At 38.5% G+C, this 17,866-nt stretch overlaps 1 protein-coding gene across 2 annotated transcripts in view; it reads left to right on the top strand.

The window, feature by feature from the left end:
* Positions 1–17,866, top strand: part of OTOGL (otogelin like) — a 135,654-nt gene that overhangs the window by 37,227 nt on the left and 80,561 nt on the right. For both annotated transcript variants that reach the window (XM_073214813.1, XM_073214812.1), the window contains exons 18-25: positions 2,974–3,098; positions 5,793–6,002; positions 7,833–7,998; positions 8,727–8,801; positions 11,208–11,260; positions 12,828–12,990; positions 16,845–16,952; positions 17,715–17,853. In XM_073214813.1, the coding sequence (XP_073070914.1) occupies positions 2,974–3,098; positions 5,793–6,002; positions 7,833–7,998; positions 8,727–8,801; positions 11,208–11,260; positions 12,828–12,990; positions 16,845–16,952; positions 17,715–17,853 (1,039 nt within the window). The remainder of the gene's footprint in view (positions 1–2,973; positions 3,099–5,792; positions 6,003–7,832; positions 7,999–8,726; positions 8,802–11,207; positions 11,261–12,827; positions 12,991–16,844; positions 16,953–17,714; positions 17,854–17,866) is intronic.

The following is a 17,866-nucleotide window of genomic DNA, read 5'->3' as shown; positions in this document are numbered from 1 at the left end:
AAACTAAGATGAAGGCTCAAAAGTGGCACATATATAACTCAAAGTCACTTAGCTCAAAAGCAGTGGAGCTGGGCTTGAATTGAAACAGTGTGGCTCAGAGCCTGTGGGCTAACCCACAGGAACACTACCCATTATTCTCTCACCTGCCACCCTTCAAGCTTAATGGTATTTTTGAAAATTCTCTGCCTTCCAGAAAATCTTAATATCATTTGGTATTAATGATAGTATATTATACTTTAAAAGTCTTCCTATCATTTGATATGAATGATACCTCTAAAGCAGCATTTGACATTTAAGGTTAATTGGATTTGTGATAGTTGATATTTCATCAGAAGGAAAACAAATTACATTTGTACTCCTTGTGTTGGCAAAGCACGTTCACCTACATGTGAAGAGACACAGTGTATATTTTGTGTGGCTGCTCTGAGCACCTGTTATTGTGCTAAACACTGTGGGGCAATTTAAGCTGTATGACAGATTTCCCATCCTCGAGGAGCTTGTATTGCACTTCAAGGAGGGAATAAAAACCTTTAAGAGAAATTAGTTCTAGGCAAGGTATCAACCAACAATATATATAAAAATATGAGGTAATTCCAGAAAGTTAAGTGTGGAGCTGTATGGTCAGGACTAGCAGCAGAGCATGAATTTGAGGAGGTCAATGTGGGCTGGGTAGCCAGGGAACGCTTCCTGTGGAATTCATTCTCCAAATACCTTAAAAAAACAAACAAACAAACAAAAACACTTCTGCATATTCTTCCTGCCTGGAATTATTTCCCCTCCTAATCTTTCTCATGAAATTCTACTTATTGTTTACCCAATTCAGATATTATTTGCTTCAAAAAGCGAGTTCACATCCCATCAGAGTTAATTTTGATCCATCTGTGAAAGTCTATTATCTGTCTGGTTCCCACTTAAATCTGTGAGGGCTTTGAGAATAAGGATCATGTCCTTGGTCCTCGTCCTTAGTAACTACCATACAACCTGTGGGCAGAGATGGTAAATGAACTTTTCATGGGGCACAAAGAAGAGAATTTGGATGGCTGAGGAAAACTGGCATTAAAATTTTAAATTTCAAAAGAGAATTTCTTTTATTTTGTCTCCTGTGTGATTCATTTGTTTTTAGGTTATTTAGGATTTTTTTTGTTTCATTTATTTGGAGAATATCGATATCTTTATCTCACATGTGAAACAGAAACTGTATTAAGTGGCTTGGCTAAGATGAGCAGAATAGGCACTAAGCCTTCCTGTTTGTCAGAACGGGTTAGCAGTCGGTGTTTAACAGATGGCAGATCTGTCTGCCTCTTTCTAAGGCACCAGTCTCCTCCATGTATAAACATTCAGGCATGATAACAGTGTAGGATAATATTTCAGAGTCAGAGATAACTTTTAAATATTGTTTAGCTTTCCAGCATAAGCAGTTAAAAAAATCTTTACTTCACAAAGTTTAATGTGAATCTACAAACAGAGTGGAATGGAAAATATTAATTACTTGAAAATGTGTTTTGTATGCCTTGTTATACTAAGCTACCTATGGTTATCCAAAAGGTTATTTTATAAAATGAATGTGATAAATAAATGGGTCTGCATTTTAGCTTCTAATGGCTTTTGTATTTATTGTTTTAAGTGAACTAAATGAAATAAGCCAGTCAAGCTCTGAGTCAGTTTCTCCTAGGAACCCTGGCTGCACCCATCACCTTGACCTATTATATTGTCCACTGTAGGGGTGAAGAAGGAAGAAGAGGGGAAAGCATGAGAAGAGCTGGGGCAATTCATGCAATTTCTTTGAGTCTCACTGTTCTCATTTGAAAAAAATGAGATTTTGGGTTGGGTGTTTGTTTAATCCTTCCCAGTTCTAGAATGGCTTAATTCTGAGGACGAGGGAAAGGAAGGAAAGGGTGGGGACAAGGGATGGGCATTGGGGAAGGGCTTGGGCAGCTGCCTTTTTTCCTCCTCAGTCTTTGTGGTAAGAAGCTCCATATACTTAATGGGGACGCCATATACTAAAATGCTAACCAAAGTAGTTAATGTATTAGGTTACTACGGAGAGCCCGGATAAAGCCTCCTATACTTTTTGGCCATGTTGTAGCAGTGAACACAGTAAGGGGTTGTGTTAGTCAAGTTTTGCTTGGTCAAAGCTTCCTATAGAAGATAAAGTCCAACCTGATTTGCTACATAGTTTTGATGACGTTTGGCATGGTGTCCATCAGGGATTGTCACTTACTAGATATTAGCTGATGAGTTAATAAATGCTGAAGACTGTTGGAGGGAACATTTTAGTGTCTGGCTCCTAAACATTCTTGTGGTTTAGGAGCCTTGACTTGGTAGGGTAGCTGTTTCTCTTTCATTTTGGTTTGCTGAGGGAATTGAAGAAATGAAGGGTGTCTTTTATACTGTTTTTCAATTTTCATTTGGTTTATTTGCTCAACTTTGTGATGGAACCTTAGCATTTCAGTTTTCATAATGGAAATTGAAATATTGAACCAGAAATATAGAGTACTCATTCTTTGGGACATTCGTCTTTGCCCTGGAAAGAATCATGTGAGCTACCTACCTCTATCTCCCCCCATGCACCCTGAACCATACACACGTTAATGTGTTGGTTGTCTGAGTGATGTATTATTAAATTGTTTAATTAAACTGGATTTGAATCTTAGCCCTGCCCCTTGTCAGCTGAGTAAATGTTGATATTTTCCTGACCTTCTACTTTGTTTTCTCTGCAAAATGGAGAGAATGATGTTTCCTTCACAAGGCTGAGATGATTATTAAGTACAACCATGTATGTCCACAATTGTACACATTGTAAATTCTTAATAACATGAAGCTAATACTATGTATATTTTAAAAAAGTAGGAATTTCAAGCTCTAAGGTCTTTGTGAATTAAAAAAATAGTATTCTCTTTTTTCAGTGTTTGGTGACTAGGAACAAATGAAATCATAGAGAGAGACTAAGAGGAATATTATCTTGCTTTCTAGTTCCCCATCTGGCATGATAGAAGGTACCCCACAACTTCATGCAAATGCATGGAGAGTTTCCTCCACCTGTTTTGCCCCTGTTCATGTCCCTGTGGTGGACCCCTGCAATATTAATCAAGAGAACAGTAAGTCCTTCTGCATGTAAACTTAGGGGGAACTATGTATTACTGTAATCTTGTAAAATTAGTGATTTTTAAATTCTGATTTTCTTCATTGTGATAAAACCAGTGCCATTCCTTATGTATTTTTGTTTAACATTATGCCATTACATATGCTTCCTTAGGTAATCTAGATTATTTTTAAAAATAATTACAGAAAATGAATATTTTATGTACTACTTTGCATTCATAAATTTACTTATTTAGCTGCTTGAATATCACCAAATTCTTCCCAAATGTAGGCTAGCATTTTAAAGATTTCTGATTCTTTAAGTTCTAAAGAAAATCTCTGGAAATACTCTAATAAACACTGTTTTAGTCTTGGGATGTTTAACTTCAGTTCCATAGTGTGACAGCTCATGTGGATTCTCCTGTTTATTGCTGTCACATTACCGGTTCCTTTATGGCTTCATAAGCAGGAAGCCAGTGATCCAGGGACGATCTGTGCCATCAGGTATGCAACAATTTGAGAAGGTCATGCTCCGGATTTCTAATTTGCAGTGACAGTACAACTCACATGCCAAGAATTTCTCAGCAAATAATATGACAGGCTATTTCACTGCCCAATCAAAGAAAACATTATTATTATTTGTAAAATCACTCTGTGAAAAAATTAATGTGCATGCTTAAATAGATATTTTTATAATTCAATTTGTTCCTTTAATTATTTTGGCTAATTTGCTGCTTTTTGCAGCTAGTATTGGTCGGGCACCCACAGGAACCCAGGACGGTTTCTGGACCCTGGAGTGGTGGTTTGGGAGGACTCGGTTGACTGTTGTGTGGTTCTTACTGTTAACTTAAGATCTTGGTGGACTGGACAAACACAAGATAATTTTGCTTCCAGTGCTATTTCTTTAAGCCAACTTCTAAATTTAAAGATTTTTAACCTCTTTGGTCATTTTTCCTACCTACAATAAGAAGATTAAAGTATTTTGTCTCTATGATTTGATACTTTCAATCTCATTCCTAGTTAACAATACTTTGTCTCCTACTCTGTCCTTGACTTTCTACTAATAGATCTATGCCTTCTCCTTGCATTTGTTTCATTTTTTTGTTTCTTTCTCAGTTCCCTCCTTGATATTACAGAAATTGCAGTTTTTGTTTTTTTAAATAATGTGTAAAACTTGCAGTCCAGTCCAGGTGATAAACTCAGTTTCTTTCTCTCTGGTCTTTTCTCTAATGACTTCCTTTATTATGTGTCATTTTGATGTGTATGTTTTTATCAGTTTTATCTCCTATTGCATGTTTTCTATGACATACAGCTTAATATTACCCTTCTTCATCTTTGCCATGAACTATTTTTTTAAATTTCAAATAGCTAAATTCAGAAAATCCCCAAAGAAAGGAAAATAAATAGATAAAAGTCAGGACTCTGATGTAGATTCTGAAGGATCCACACCCTTTTCACCAGGATCTTCTGGAATCTCCCTTTTACTTAAAGTCAGTGAAGTATTTTTGATCTACAAATCCTTAGTGCCCGAAATAAAAGCCCCATAGGTGTATTACTTTGCTTTGGAGCCCCTGGGGATTAGAAGTATGCATGCCAGTGGTACACTGCTAGAGTCTGAAGTTGGCTGTTTGCACATGCATGTGCATAGCAATGCAAAAATATACTTAGACAACAGCCATGCATGTCCTTCCCAATAATAAATATATTTAAAATCCTCAACAAAGTAAGTTCAGTATAATTCCTTAGTAGTGAGAAAATTCTGATCTCCAGCAGTTCATGTTCTCACAGTGACACTCAAAGACTGATTCTGTCTGTGAGGAAATCAGTGCAGCCTAGTTCTACTACATCAAGAAATCGCAGGCTATCCTTTTCAGAAAGGTGGGATCTAGATTGTTTGGTCAAATTTGATTACTCCCATAAAGAATTATACCTGATCAGTCATTCTCAAGGGAAAAATCAACAAATTTCAGAAAGTAATTGCACCCCCATTCCCCAAAATGCCTTGGTACTTACATCCCTTGGCTTTTAACATTTGTTCCAATCCCTAATTTCTATTCCTTATTTAATAAATAAGGAATTCATGCCTTCATGGATTCATTTATCAAACATTATTGAGCTCCTGATGTTTCCCAGACATTGTGCACAGGGGGCTGTGCCTTGGGCAGACATTATGTTCAATGACTGTGTGGCATCTGCTGCATTACCGCGGGCCCCCGTGACTCCTTTGGAGTGAGATGATTCTCAGTCCTTCCTGGATGACTGTGCGGTCCAGGCAGTTGCAATGACATTCACAATCAGGAACCATTTTCATTGTGTGTGTGGATGCCCAGACATAAGCCTTCCAAGACGTATCAGTTATTTATAGCAGAATTGAGGTGATTTCCTAAAGTAATCCTTAGGCAATGCAGTGATTGAGGCCACTTCTATCCATCTTTCTGGTACTTGGGTTATTCATGTATAACACAATACTGTTTCTTCGGGGGTTTTTTGCAAAAGATGATTGAAATGGATTAAGTGCTGTCACCAATGTTACCCAAGCTAAAAATGAACAAACAAACAAAAAGTCAGGGTAAGCTGAAAATACTTTTACTGAAAGTAACATGCAATACACTGTAGTTCTAGGAAATGAAGATGCTTGGGTCATTCTGGAATTTGCTGCTTAGGGGTAAGATCTAATATGTGAGGTGCTAATGAGATTCCTTGTTTGTTAGTTGCATACGCAGCACACTGTGACGTTCTCCACCAGGAGCTCTTTGCTCCCTGCCATGTCTACATCAGCCCTGGCCTCTACTACCAGCTATGCCGGCATGATGCGTGCCGGTGTGGGAGCCCGTGCCTGTGCAACGCCCTTGCTCACTATGCCCATCTCTGTGGCCAGCGTGGCGTTCCTGTTGATTTCAGAGCCCAGATTTCCCTCTGTGGTGAGTATGGTGCTAGTGGCACAGAGAAAGACAATCAGCTGGTACTGTAGACTTTTTATGTTTGTATTACAGTCTGTATTTTTTAAATGAAAGGTCACTATTACTTAAGTTATTTGAAATATTTCTATAATGTACAAACAATGGAAAACAAATGAAATACTTTTTACAGTCGGAGCTGGGTTGGATAAGATCAGTGATTTTTGACTATTTTTATTATAAGCAAAATTGCAGTGTAACTACATGGTTTGAAATAGGCAACAGAAATCATTTGAAAAATTTGGAAAAGTTAATATTGTAGACATGTCATATTTAAGTACTGGAAAGTATGGGAAAGTGTTACATGATAACACAGTGAATTTGTACTTTAATAAGTAAGTTATGCAACAGGCAATTGTCTCCAGTTCCTGGGGCTTGAGTCCTCGTGGCTGTGGTGTCTGCTTTTCTCATTCATAGTATTTCTTACGTGTTCTATCATTTCTTTTGCGAGCTATTCTTTATCAGCCTTGCAACCCCCATTAGAACCTTGTGACATGGGTTTCGGGACCATCACTGTCCCCACCCTTGGTGACTTCACAAAACTTCCTCCTGTTACTCTAGGGGTATCACTGGCCCTGGATAAATTGATGTTAATTTCTCAACTTGGGCTTCCTAAGACAAAAGTAGTATAAATATAAAAGTGATGTAAATTCATATACCAAACCTGTGCAGAGAGTAAATCTGGGTTACGCTTTCTCAGGAGATATTTTATTTGATCACAGACGCACAGCGTTAGGATTTCCCAGCCTCTTCCTGTAGTATGAGCAGATTTCTTCTAGTCCAGGAGCTGGCAAATGACACCTTGGGCTTCTTGTGTCTTTGTAAATAACGTTTGCTGCCCACGTGTGTAGCTTTTGCCTATGGCTGCTTTGAGCCTGGAGGGGAGAGCTGAGTAGGTGTGGCAGGGACTGAATGGCCTGCAAAGCTGAAACTATTCACCGTTTGGCTCTTATAGAGAGGAGGTTGGCTGCTCTCTGCTGTTGTCCACTTTTCAGATGAGGATGGAGCCTTTCTGAGGGTCCAAATTAAGGGTCTCCTAATCCCTTCCTTGTGGAGGACCAACTTTCATTCTCCACCTAGTATGAGTTAACTGTAAGGTCTGAGACTGCTGGGTCCCTCTGTCTTCCTTCCACTCCAGGTCCTAGATCTGATTTCCCTCTTCACAGCTGGCATCTGCTGTATTTTTCTCACAGTATCAATTATGCATTTAGCATAGTTTTGGTTAGGTTTTATCCAGCGTTTTCTAAGTGCTTGTACAAATGTGTTTTTAGGATATTTCCGTTTGCCCACTGTAATCAGTTCAGTTTGGTCTGAAGAGAAATTGAAAGGGGTTAGAAAAAGGTATAAACATGATGAAGGCAAAAAATGAGAGCTACGAGTATGGGTCAGTAAAGTCAAGTTTTGTCTTATTTGTAGATGACTAAAAATTTACTTAGGTTTCAGGAATACCATAAAGAAGATGATGTCAGTGTAATAGCAAATAGGTTTAAAATGTGAGGATAGGAAGCTTATTTAGATGTACAAAATATCTTAAATAATAAAAAAATTATGGTACCGGCTATTAGAGAATGGTATGGAATGTCACACTTCACAGAGTATTTCAAAAGAGAAATTTTATTCTTCGGTTACACTTCTACGGAGGCAAATAACTGATGTATTTAGTTAGTTGTTTCTGTTGCAGTGTTCTGTATTGTTGACTGATGCAGGAGGTCCACTTTCCATGACTGATGTCTGTCAGAGGCCCAGGGCCCAGCATAATATGCATCTGTGGCCTGGGGGCCCTCTCTCCCTCAGGGCTGGTGTGCGGGAGAGGCATGCTGTACCACCTCTGCGCCTCCTCCTGCCTGCGCTCCTGCGCGCCCCTCTCGTCGCCGGGCCGCTGCGGCGAAGACTGTGCGGAGGGCTGCCACTGTCCTGACGGCAAGTACTACGAAGACACGCTCAGCTTCTGCGTGCCCCTGTAAGTCCCTGCGGCCCGTTGCTGGGGTCCGCCTTCGGCTCTGTCCTCTCACGGTTCAAGGGCCTCTCCTCCTGGTTTCTTATCTTCCTTTTTGTACCTGATTGATTCAGCCCTGGTTTTTGGAAAAATCAATATTCTCCACTATGAGTAGTGAGCTTCTCCATAAAGTAAGTGTGCATATATGCAAAGATCTGCATGTGAGTTGTTTCTTTAAAATTTGTCAGGGTCTTTACTATTTTTAATGTTAACTCCATACCTGTTTGCAAAGAACTACAGAAAGAGGTGAAGCATCTGATAGGTAATCCTGAAGTTTATGACTTCTTGCTTTTACCAAATCAAAATGAACAACAAGGTTATGTTTCACTGTCATGTGGCGAGTTTTATAATGTCTGTTACCCTCAGAACTTTCTCAACTCTTGCAAGAAATAAAGACCTTTGTCTTATACGTAGGGCTAAACGATTTATCAGTTTTGCTTTCAGGGATTTTTTTTGTGACTAAAATGATACAGATTTTGTATTTTAAAAAACAAAATCAGAGTCTGCATAAGACTTCACATTTCAGTGGTTTCTGCCATTTATTTAACAGAATTTCATACAATCATATAGAATAATGTTCTCTTTATGGGGTGCCTTAAGATTTCCAGTACAGAGCATAGGGTATGCTTGAATTTAGTGTTTAAAAATATTTGTGTCCTATTTTATTAATTTAACCTTGTTTTTTCTTATAGATACCACTGCCGGTGTCATTATAAGGGTAGCATTTATCAGCCGGGGGAGCTCATCCCAACACCCTCAGGCTTATGGTAGGTTTCTAAGATAGTGATTGTACTTGATGACTGACATGTGCTAATGTCATTTCTTAACGAAAACCGTAAATTGAAATATAACTTCTGTCATTTAAAAAAATGTTGATAACCTTAACATAACCTTTTAAACCACATATGTATTACATTTCAACACAGGATGCCTAAGTCTTGTACTCATAACTGCAGAAAATTTATGAGTAGAGTATGAATGAAGTGTCATGTAGCAAAATGTTTTCAGATAAAATTAAGGGTGAGATAGGTGTTTAAATATGGCAAGTTACTGAGGGATTTTAACTCTGTGGTTCAAAAAAAAGCAATTCCAAAATAGATTTTGCCATGTCACATTCTGGAGTCAGTGTGCTGCCTCCCTAGTGGATCCTAGGGAGGTGACACTTATTTATGGGATGACACTCTTCCGAGTTGTAACCTGTTTGTTAAACACACGGACATGTCCATATTGGTGCACAACCAACTCCTGACCTCCCTCTTTTAATTGTACCATAGGAGCCCACAGATAATAATAGACAGTAGATAATAGCAACAATAATGATAATAATGTAATCTAACCATTATGATGCACCGTCCACAATCTTGATACCATCCTAAGTGTTTTATATCCATTATTAAAACGTTCCATACCATAACCCTCAGGGGTGTCACGTATCCCCAGTTTACAGGCGAGGAAAATGCGGTACAGGCAGTTAAACAACTTGGTAATGAAGTTGGGTTGCAACGGCAGGCGGCTTGGCTCTGCAGTACTTTTTTGTCTGCTTTGTGGCTTATTTTGTATTCACAGCAGAGTGCTGTTCATGCTCAATTTACCTGTATCATTATCTCTGTCTCCCTGCCTTCCACTCCCCAATCAACATTCAAAGGCAATCAGCTCTTGGATCTTTCTCTCGTGATTGCACATCTATACAGTTTCCCAGTCCAGAAATTTGGTAGTCATTTTTGACTCCTTCCTCATGCTCAACACCTCTAGCAAATAAACCCCAAGGCCTAGGGGGTTTTCCTTTCTAGATATACTTGAAATCCACTCTGTCCTTCCCGTCACCACAGCCTTAGCATTGCCTCTCACCATCCCTCCCTGGACCTTTCTCCCTGGTCTTCTTGCCTGTAGCCTTGCCCTCTCCCATTTTACCAAGGTGTTATACCTCTCTAGAATTTAATGTAACTGATTTTATTTAAGTAAATTTAGCAAACAAAGCAGTCATCCTTCCTTAATCAGCAAATTAATCCCATTTAGTGTAATGACCTCATTTGCAGTTGTCTCAGTAGGCCTTGTGGCAGAATGAGGATGACCCGGAAGAGCTGGGTTTGTGACCTGGGAGCTGACTCAGTTCTTCTCTGCCGCCAGCGCTGCGCAAGCCACGCCGCCGAGTGTCGTCCTAGCTCAGATGACGCATGCGCATGGGTTTCATGCGACAGGGCCCTTAGATGTTACTAGGCTTTTTCAGCTGGGTTCAAATACAGAGCATGTGACCTGGTCCAAAGCTGAAGGAAAACTGTTTATGTTGAAATTATGGAGAACTGGCGTATTGTTTCCTAAAGTGGTATCTTTTCTTAACTGAGATACAATTAGATGATATCTTCTTAAAGGATTTTCAAAATTAGTTTTGCCTGTATTTGGTTTGCCTGATGCCCTGAATTTAGATCCTAATTTTCAAGGAAGAATTGACTATGGTCAACACTACTGCCAGAATGAATTTTCTGAAACTGAAACCAACTCCTCTGTTTAAAGTCTTCAGTGTCTCACCTCAGGGGCAAAGTCCTAGCATCGTAATGGAGCGGGCCTTTGCCTCCAGGCCTTCCGCATCTCCTGCCACTTCCTGCACCGCCCCGTGTTACACAGAACACTGTCCTCCCCCTACGTGGCTTCTTCGTACTAGGTTCCACCGAGTGTTACAGCCTTTCTATTATCCTTAAGTAATCTCCATCCATTCTTCAAAACTGTCTGGACTTCACCTTTGTTGACTGCCCTGATGTCAGCCTCCAACAAATATTTAAACATTTTCTGTGTTTTGTTTCCTTATATATTAAGCATATTTCTATGTCATGTCATATGCATACATGTGACGTTCTTTGTATCTTTCTCACCTACTAGAACATAAGCACTTGAGTAAAGACCGTGAATTTTGGCCTTTGTATCCCCCATGCCTGTAACAGTGCCACACATATAAGCGTTTGATAAAAATGTGTCGAATTGCAATAGCTCTCTTTGAATTGGACCTAAAACAATTTTTTATACTACCAACCAGTATTTTAAACTTATTTGTAAAATACACCTTGGTGAAAAATAACATTTGTATATGTACTCAGTAAATTCTTGCACATTAAGTTGCTTTTGAAATACAGGAAAAGTAAGGTTTGAGTTCATACACTAACTATGTTTGCTTCCATCAGCCAGTGTGCAAATGGGACTGTGCAATGTGATGAACCAGCAACGCCCTCTACTGGTAAGGCCTAGGGAGATGTTTTCTTTAAGGAGAAAGTGGCTCTAATTCTGCTCCCCCCCTTTCTGGCAGAAGTCATAAATCCGTCTTATTTCTCCTGGCCAATGTGCATGAATACAACTTTGGGTATGTTTCTCAACACAGTACTCCAATGGTAGCTAATTTTTTTCACATTGAGAATTATATTTGTAGGGCAGTCGGGGGTGAATGTATCATAAAGCTGATTAGGGGCAGAGCTGATCAACCCAAGTATGTTGCCTAGACAGTGCCTGCCTCAGGACCACCCGAGGGGCTTTAGGGACATGTACCCAGGCACCTGTTGTGACCCACTGGGCAACATCAGTGGGGCGCCTACTCCAGACCAGCATTTCTCAAATTCTAATTTGCACACTATCACCTGGGGAAGCTGTTAAAACATGGATTCTGGTTCAGGAGGTCAGGGGATGACGCTTGAGATGCTACATTTCTCTCAATGCCAACGTGTCTGCAGTGCCAGTCTTGGGCTACATTAGCAGTCGATGGCTCTAGGACTAACAGTCATCAATTAAAAATGGCTTGCAAAATGACATCTACTGCCATCTCTCATCAGTATGCCATTTTATACCGGCAGGTCATCCCTGGAGATTCTATATATTAAGGGACCCTATATATTATTTGCTTTTACCATAAGAAAGCCTCAAATTCTTAGTGGAGAAATTCTAGGCAAATAATAAACAATACTACTTTCACTGATTTTAATGGACAGAAAGTGTGTAAGCAGGTAAACTGTGAGGAATTGCTTGGTTATTTATTTGCGTGGTTATGTAGATATTAATTCACTTTGAATTATGTGCCTGGATTTACTCTATAAGGACTCAGGCTGTCCAGGGCTTCTTATTAGGGTATGTTCATGGACCACACACACATTCAGTAGCAACTGGGCCATCCCTGCTTTGCCCCATTTGTTTCAGGGTGGCTCAGAGGGAAAGAAGGTAACCAGACTTCTCACAGAGGATTCCACAAGATTGATCCCTTTAGCCCCAAATTAGGGGACTTATTTCATCCCCCTGAGCCCAAGACTTTCTGGAAGAATATGTACCACCAGCCCTGCCTGTAATTATGTCCAATTCTGTACTTCTGCAGTATAATGAGGACTAATGTAAACAATGACTCAGAGGGGAAGCAAAATCTAAGAGTGTCATGTGTTCATTGTAACCACATGGCTTTGTAAAAGTTTACATATACTATATTGTTAGTGCTCAAAAAAACGTGAAAATACACATTTGGATTAATTAAAACACCCTGTTTCTTGAACTCAGAAAGGTACATACTAGTTATTGCCTTATGGAACAAAAGTGAAGTTTTCAAACTCAAAATAGGTTTTAGGCATTGAGGTGACTGAAGGGAAGTTAGCTGGATGTGTGTAATCTCATCAACCAAACATCACAGACTAAGAGCAGCATCTAATAATAGCTGGTAAAATATTCTATAGTGAACTCTGTTCTTATGACAAATGCATGTCAATGTGATTATTTGACTATGGAGCACATTACAAAGTTAAGGGCATTTTGTCTGTGTCTTGCCTCTGAAGTTCATGCCTGTCCCGAGGGAAAACAGTATTTCGACTGCAGGTTTCCTGACCCTGAATTACCAGCTGGTGGTGTAAATTGTGAGACTACATGTGCAAACCTGGCCATGAACTTCACTTGCGCCCCATCCTCACCCTGTATAAGTGGCTGTGTTTGCTCTCCGGGGTAAGCCTTTAAAATATATATATAGAATATTCAGGATTTGACAAAAAACACAAGAACTCTTTAAAAAACTTTACAGAAATAGCTAAAGCTGCTGTTCTGACTGGTGGTTTACGTTGAGTTGGTAACTAAAGACTATTGTAATTATTTTGCTCTGCTAATGTTACATATCATGTTATATTTAAACTATTATATATTACATATGATGAAATAATGTTGCATGTATGTTATATAGGCAGTGTTATTAAGGTGGTGCAAAGAACTGAGGACAGATTTCATTTCAGGATGAACTTCACATTTATCTCCTGCTTCAATGGCAATTTTGAGAGTGATAATGAGCCACTGTTCATTCCACACACTCTGAGGGCATATTTTTTATGTATTCCGCTATGCTGTCACTGTTGCTGATAAGTTATACTAGTGATATCAACTGCTTTGTTTAATGGATGTTATAGAAAATTCTATGGTGAGGTTATATAGGGCAGGGGGTTAACAGAGGGAGAGCTGACTTCAGATACCCAGTGGTTCAAGTCCCAGTTCTGCCAACGTGAGCTGAGTGATTTTTCTGCAAGTTCCCTTTAAGCCTCAGGTAGGTTTGTGAGATATGGTGTGTTGTACGTGTGTGTCTGTGTATTCAATAAATATGAGTTACTATTTTACAGCAGCAAAATCTACTCCTACCTGTGCAGATTTCCTTTAATAGCAGGAACGTCTAGCACATGTGAGAGGCAATACAGAATCTGGTGGCTATGACCTTCCTTGCAGGTACACATATGATCTTGCCTCACTGGCTCTCCCTTTCCTAGTCATGATAGAGACAGTGCTCAAGTGGGGGAGGGCCGCAGAAGGCAAACAAGTCACCCATTCTTCCTTGGTGAGCATATTCACACAAAGGGGTTCCTGGGCTCAGTTCACATAAGCCACGAGCAAAGAAGAGAGAGGTTTTGTGGTCTGTTTTCCCAGGAGAGTTGCATTTGCCTCAAAGGCCCCCATCTGAAAGAGGTTGAAGAGCTAATAACTTGGGGCTGTACCAATGTGTTCAGAGGGAGGGCATAGAAGGAGGTAGACGGAGCCGGTGCCCATGCATGGGAAACAAAGGCAGGTAGAAATCAGGCCATAGAGCAGGTGAGCAAGGAAGACATTTTTGTAAAAAGGACAAGGGAAATAATCCTTTGTTATGGTGAAATAATTGAAACCGACAGCACTGCTTCATTTATTTGATTTGATTCAGACTCAGCGATGGATGGCTGATTAGATAAAGCTACATCCTGATTTTGTTTCATATGCTTGTGGTTGATGCCATTATTAAAAAACATATCTATTTTCTGTCACCTGTGACTTTTAGTTCAACAATGATTTATTTATTTGCTGGCCTAATTTCATTACAAAAACTTCAAGAAACTTTCTCCCACCTTCTCTTACTGCATTGAAATAAATAGAGTTGGAATTAAGGCTCTATTCCAACTCAAAAGAGGCTTCTGACTGATTTGGAAATAATTTTGCTACACGAAAGTTTCTACTGTAAAGTTCTTTATGGGAATGTGATTGGTATTATCTTGCGTGTGACCTTGGCTGGCTTATTTTAGGACACTAGCCCAGTATCAGCTGTTTTCATGGAGTTCTTCATAGTGCCAGTGGTTCACTGTGTACAAAAGGTCCAGGTACCTCAGTTTAGAATTCACTGTGGATGAAAGAAACTGAAAGTAACATAGTGGGTTCAAATGCTGGCCCTCCTCCTTCAAAGCCAAAGTACATTGGGGCCCGTTACTTGAGGCCTCTGAGTCTTTAACATCCTGGGTTTATAATGGGTATGTTAACATTCACTCCATAGGGTTCCAGCATATGAGTCCTAAAGTAGGGTCTCAGTAAATGTTTATTTTATTGTTTATCCCATTGCTCAAACTGGCTTGAAGCAGATAATTTACAGTGACTTAGAGCTTTCTCCTTCCTTTTTCCAGTTCTGATTAGTTATGAAGAAATCACCAGCTACCAGTAGAACCTCTTAAACCCTCTGCATTGGCTGGCGTACAGGGACTGTGGTTCACTTAGGTGACACATCCCTTTGCTAAACACCAGTGTTTATGAAGCACCTAATGTTGGGACATGAATTAAGCTACAGGACAGGAGGGACTAAAATATATTTATAAGATAATAGTAGAATCTACCTTCTGAGATTGTTACTAGGATTAGATGAGTTAGTGATGTGTTTAAAAGTGGTTTGAATAGTGGCTGGGCCATAGCAAGCACTCAAAAATATTAGTAGTAGTTGTTATTATCTTTGTAACACATTTAATGAAGTACTTGCAGTTCACTGTGATGAATCCTCCCATAAAGGTCTGTACAAATTGCTACATATCGGGAGTGTCAGACATAAAAGATGGCACTGAAAAGATTTCACAATGTTGAGTCTTAAATGAAAAGAAGTATTTCAGGCAGAGCTGGGCAGGACAAAGGTTTTCTAGGCAGAGAAGAATGCTCAGGGAAACTGGCTAGAAGTTTGGGAGGGTAGAGGTGAGAAATTACAGATCCTAGGGCAGTGATGTCTGAGAGTAAAGAATCCAAATGTGACCATGCAGGGTTTATACAGATGGGCTCGTTTATTCACCTTTATTCAACGACTATCTTCCCTGTGCTAGACATTGGGACCCAGACATTAACAATATGTTCTTGGTCTCCTTGAGTGGAGCTTAAGGTCTGATGGACAACATATACAATGAACAGTAGAGTGGTAGAAGTTACAGTAGTGTGGTAGAAGGTCTATGAGAGGGAACTCCGGGGAACATATGTGATCATTTCTATTTGAGAGAAGAGGCAGCAATTCAGGACTCCTGACTTGTATGTTATTTTGATAGTGTGAATTATAGCGTTGTAAAGCAAATTTAGGAAAAGATTTCTATTATCTTTTATCTATTTTTAGTAGCTTTGTAAATTAATTTAGTATTATGTTTCCTCTATTATTATTTTGTTATATTATAACCATATTATTTATGTAAGTTATATTATGGTTTTTTATTAGTATTTTAATTGTTTATGAAACTAATTTTTGAGAAAAAAATTTAAGAATATTAAAAAAATGTATATATTTATGTTAAGGGTATTACAATAAATATATGTAATGTGTATCTATTTAATCTTCACATCAAAATATTTTGATAACACAACAAAGTTAATTCTCCCTTTAAGATTATAAGAAATGATTTAGATTACATTTTTACATTCACAGGTATTGTAAAATATTTTTTCCTGGGTTAATCTTTCAAGAAGGAAATAATACTTCAAAGGAAACCAATATTCAAAACTAGATATGCTAAATTTTTTAAAATGAGGAATGTGAAACACTTGTTATAATGGTTTTTTTATTCAAAACACACAAGCTAAATTCTCATGATATTAGATTTAAGCACTTACAAAAAAAGCTTTTAATTACTCTGTTTTACAAGATAAAATGTTCTCATAATTCACTGTCTCATCACAAAGTTGTTAGACCCACATGCTCTTTTCTATAAAGTAGCACATATTGAAGAAAGGGGTCCTCATATTTTAAATGTTTTTTTCAGAATAGCTCACCTTATTCAGAATTTTAAGCTTCTGTCTCCCTTTAATTGTGTTGTGATAAACAGATGTTTGAAATATCGCATCCAGTCATTTGCCTGGCATTTATTGACTGTGATATTATAGGTGCTGTGTGGAAAAAAGGGGGAGAAAGACTAGAGTCAACCCCTTCATAAGTTAGGTAGAACATGGCTGCAAGAGCTGAATAAATATAAATGGTGTTGATAATGACAAGACAACCGATTTTTTTTAAAAACTGAAATTAGTAGTTTACGTTAAATAGCATTTACTTATTTATTTGGAAGAATGGCAGAGCACAAAGGAAACTGTTATGTTCCTGAAAGCTGTCCATGTATCTGGAAAGATTGGGAATACCTCTCAGGAGAAGTGATTGCTACACCGTGTTATACCTGGTAATGAGACCTATTTATTTCACAAATATTTTCCTAAGCAACTGTATCGGTGTTGGTTATCTCGTATTTACTTAATGTGACTGACTTCAGCAAAAAAAAAAAAATCAAGCCTGAGTAAATGAGATTTTAAAGCTATTCAGTAGTTGGTGGACACTAGTATCTATGGAGGGGCTATGCCACTATTTTTGTATATATTTATTTGTTCAGCCCAGCAGAAGTGTGTGCAATATGACAATTTGAAATATTAATAGGAAAAGATATCTCAAGTTTATAAGAAAGTGATAAACATTCCAAACAGAAGACCACATTTAATGGAAGGTGTTCTGTCTGGAAATAAGCCAAAACAATAAACATAAAATAAAATTAAAATTTCATTCCTTAAAATGTAGATAATTGTTTGAAGCTCATAAACAATGTCATGTCTAATGCATTTAAATTGGCTCAAATAAAGGAGATGGTACTGTGGTCTTTTGGCTACCAGCAGGTCTATCTTCAATTTTTTATTCCAATATCTGTTTTCAGTGTGATCCCAACACAATTTCTAGGCTTGGTGGTGGGGTCAGATAATATATTTAAATAAAGTGATCACTGCATGCCTACTTTGTCACTCTAACAAATGTTATTAGAATGAATTGGTAATATTTGTAAGAACTATCAGTTTAGTGGATGCTCTTGCATACAAACCTTTCGAGGTTTATAGCACTTGAACAACGCTATTAGAGCCATGTGTCTCAGAAATTAACTAATGTTACTTTCTAATAGTGTTTGTCGACGGGGAATGTTCAATTGCACATATTATCCTTGCCCAGCAGTGTGCACAATATATGGGGACCGGCATTATTATTCTTTTGACGGACTGGAATATGACTACATCAGTGATTGCCAGGTATTTTTGATAAAGGTATGTCATAATT

Source organism: Manis javanica, chromosome 10, assembly GCF_040802235.1.
Source record: "Manis javanica isolate MJ-LG chromosome 10, MJ_LKY, whole genome shotgun sequence".
NCBI classification, from domain to species: Eukaryota; Metazoa; Chordata; class Mammalia; order Pholidota; family Manidae; genus Manis; species Manis javanica.
Note: the sequence above shows the minus strand (reverse complement) of the source record. Positions and strands in the feature narration are given on the sequence as shown.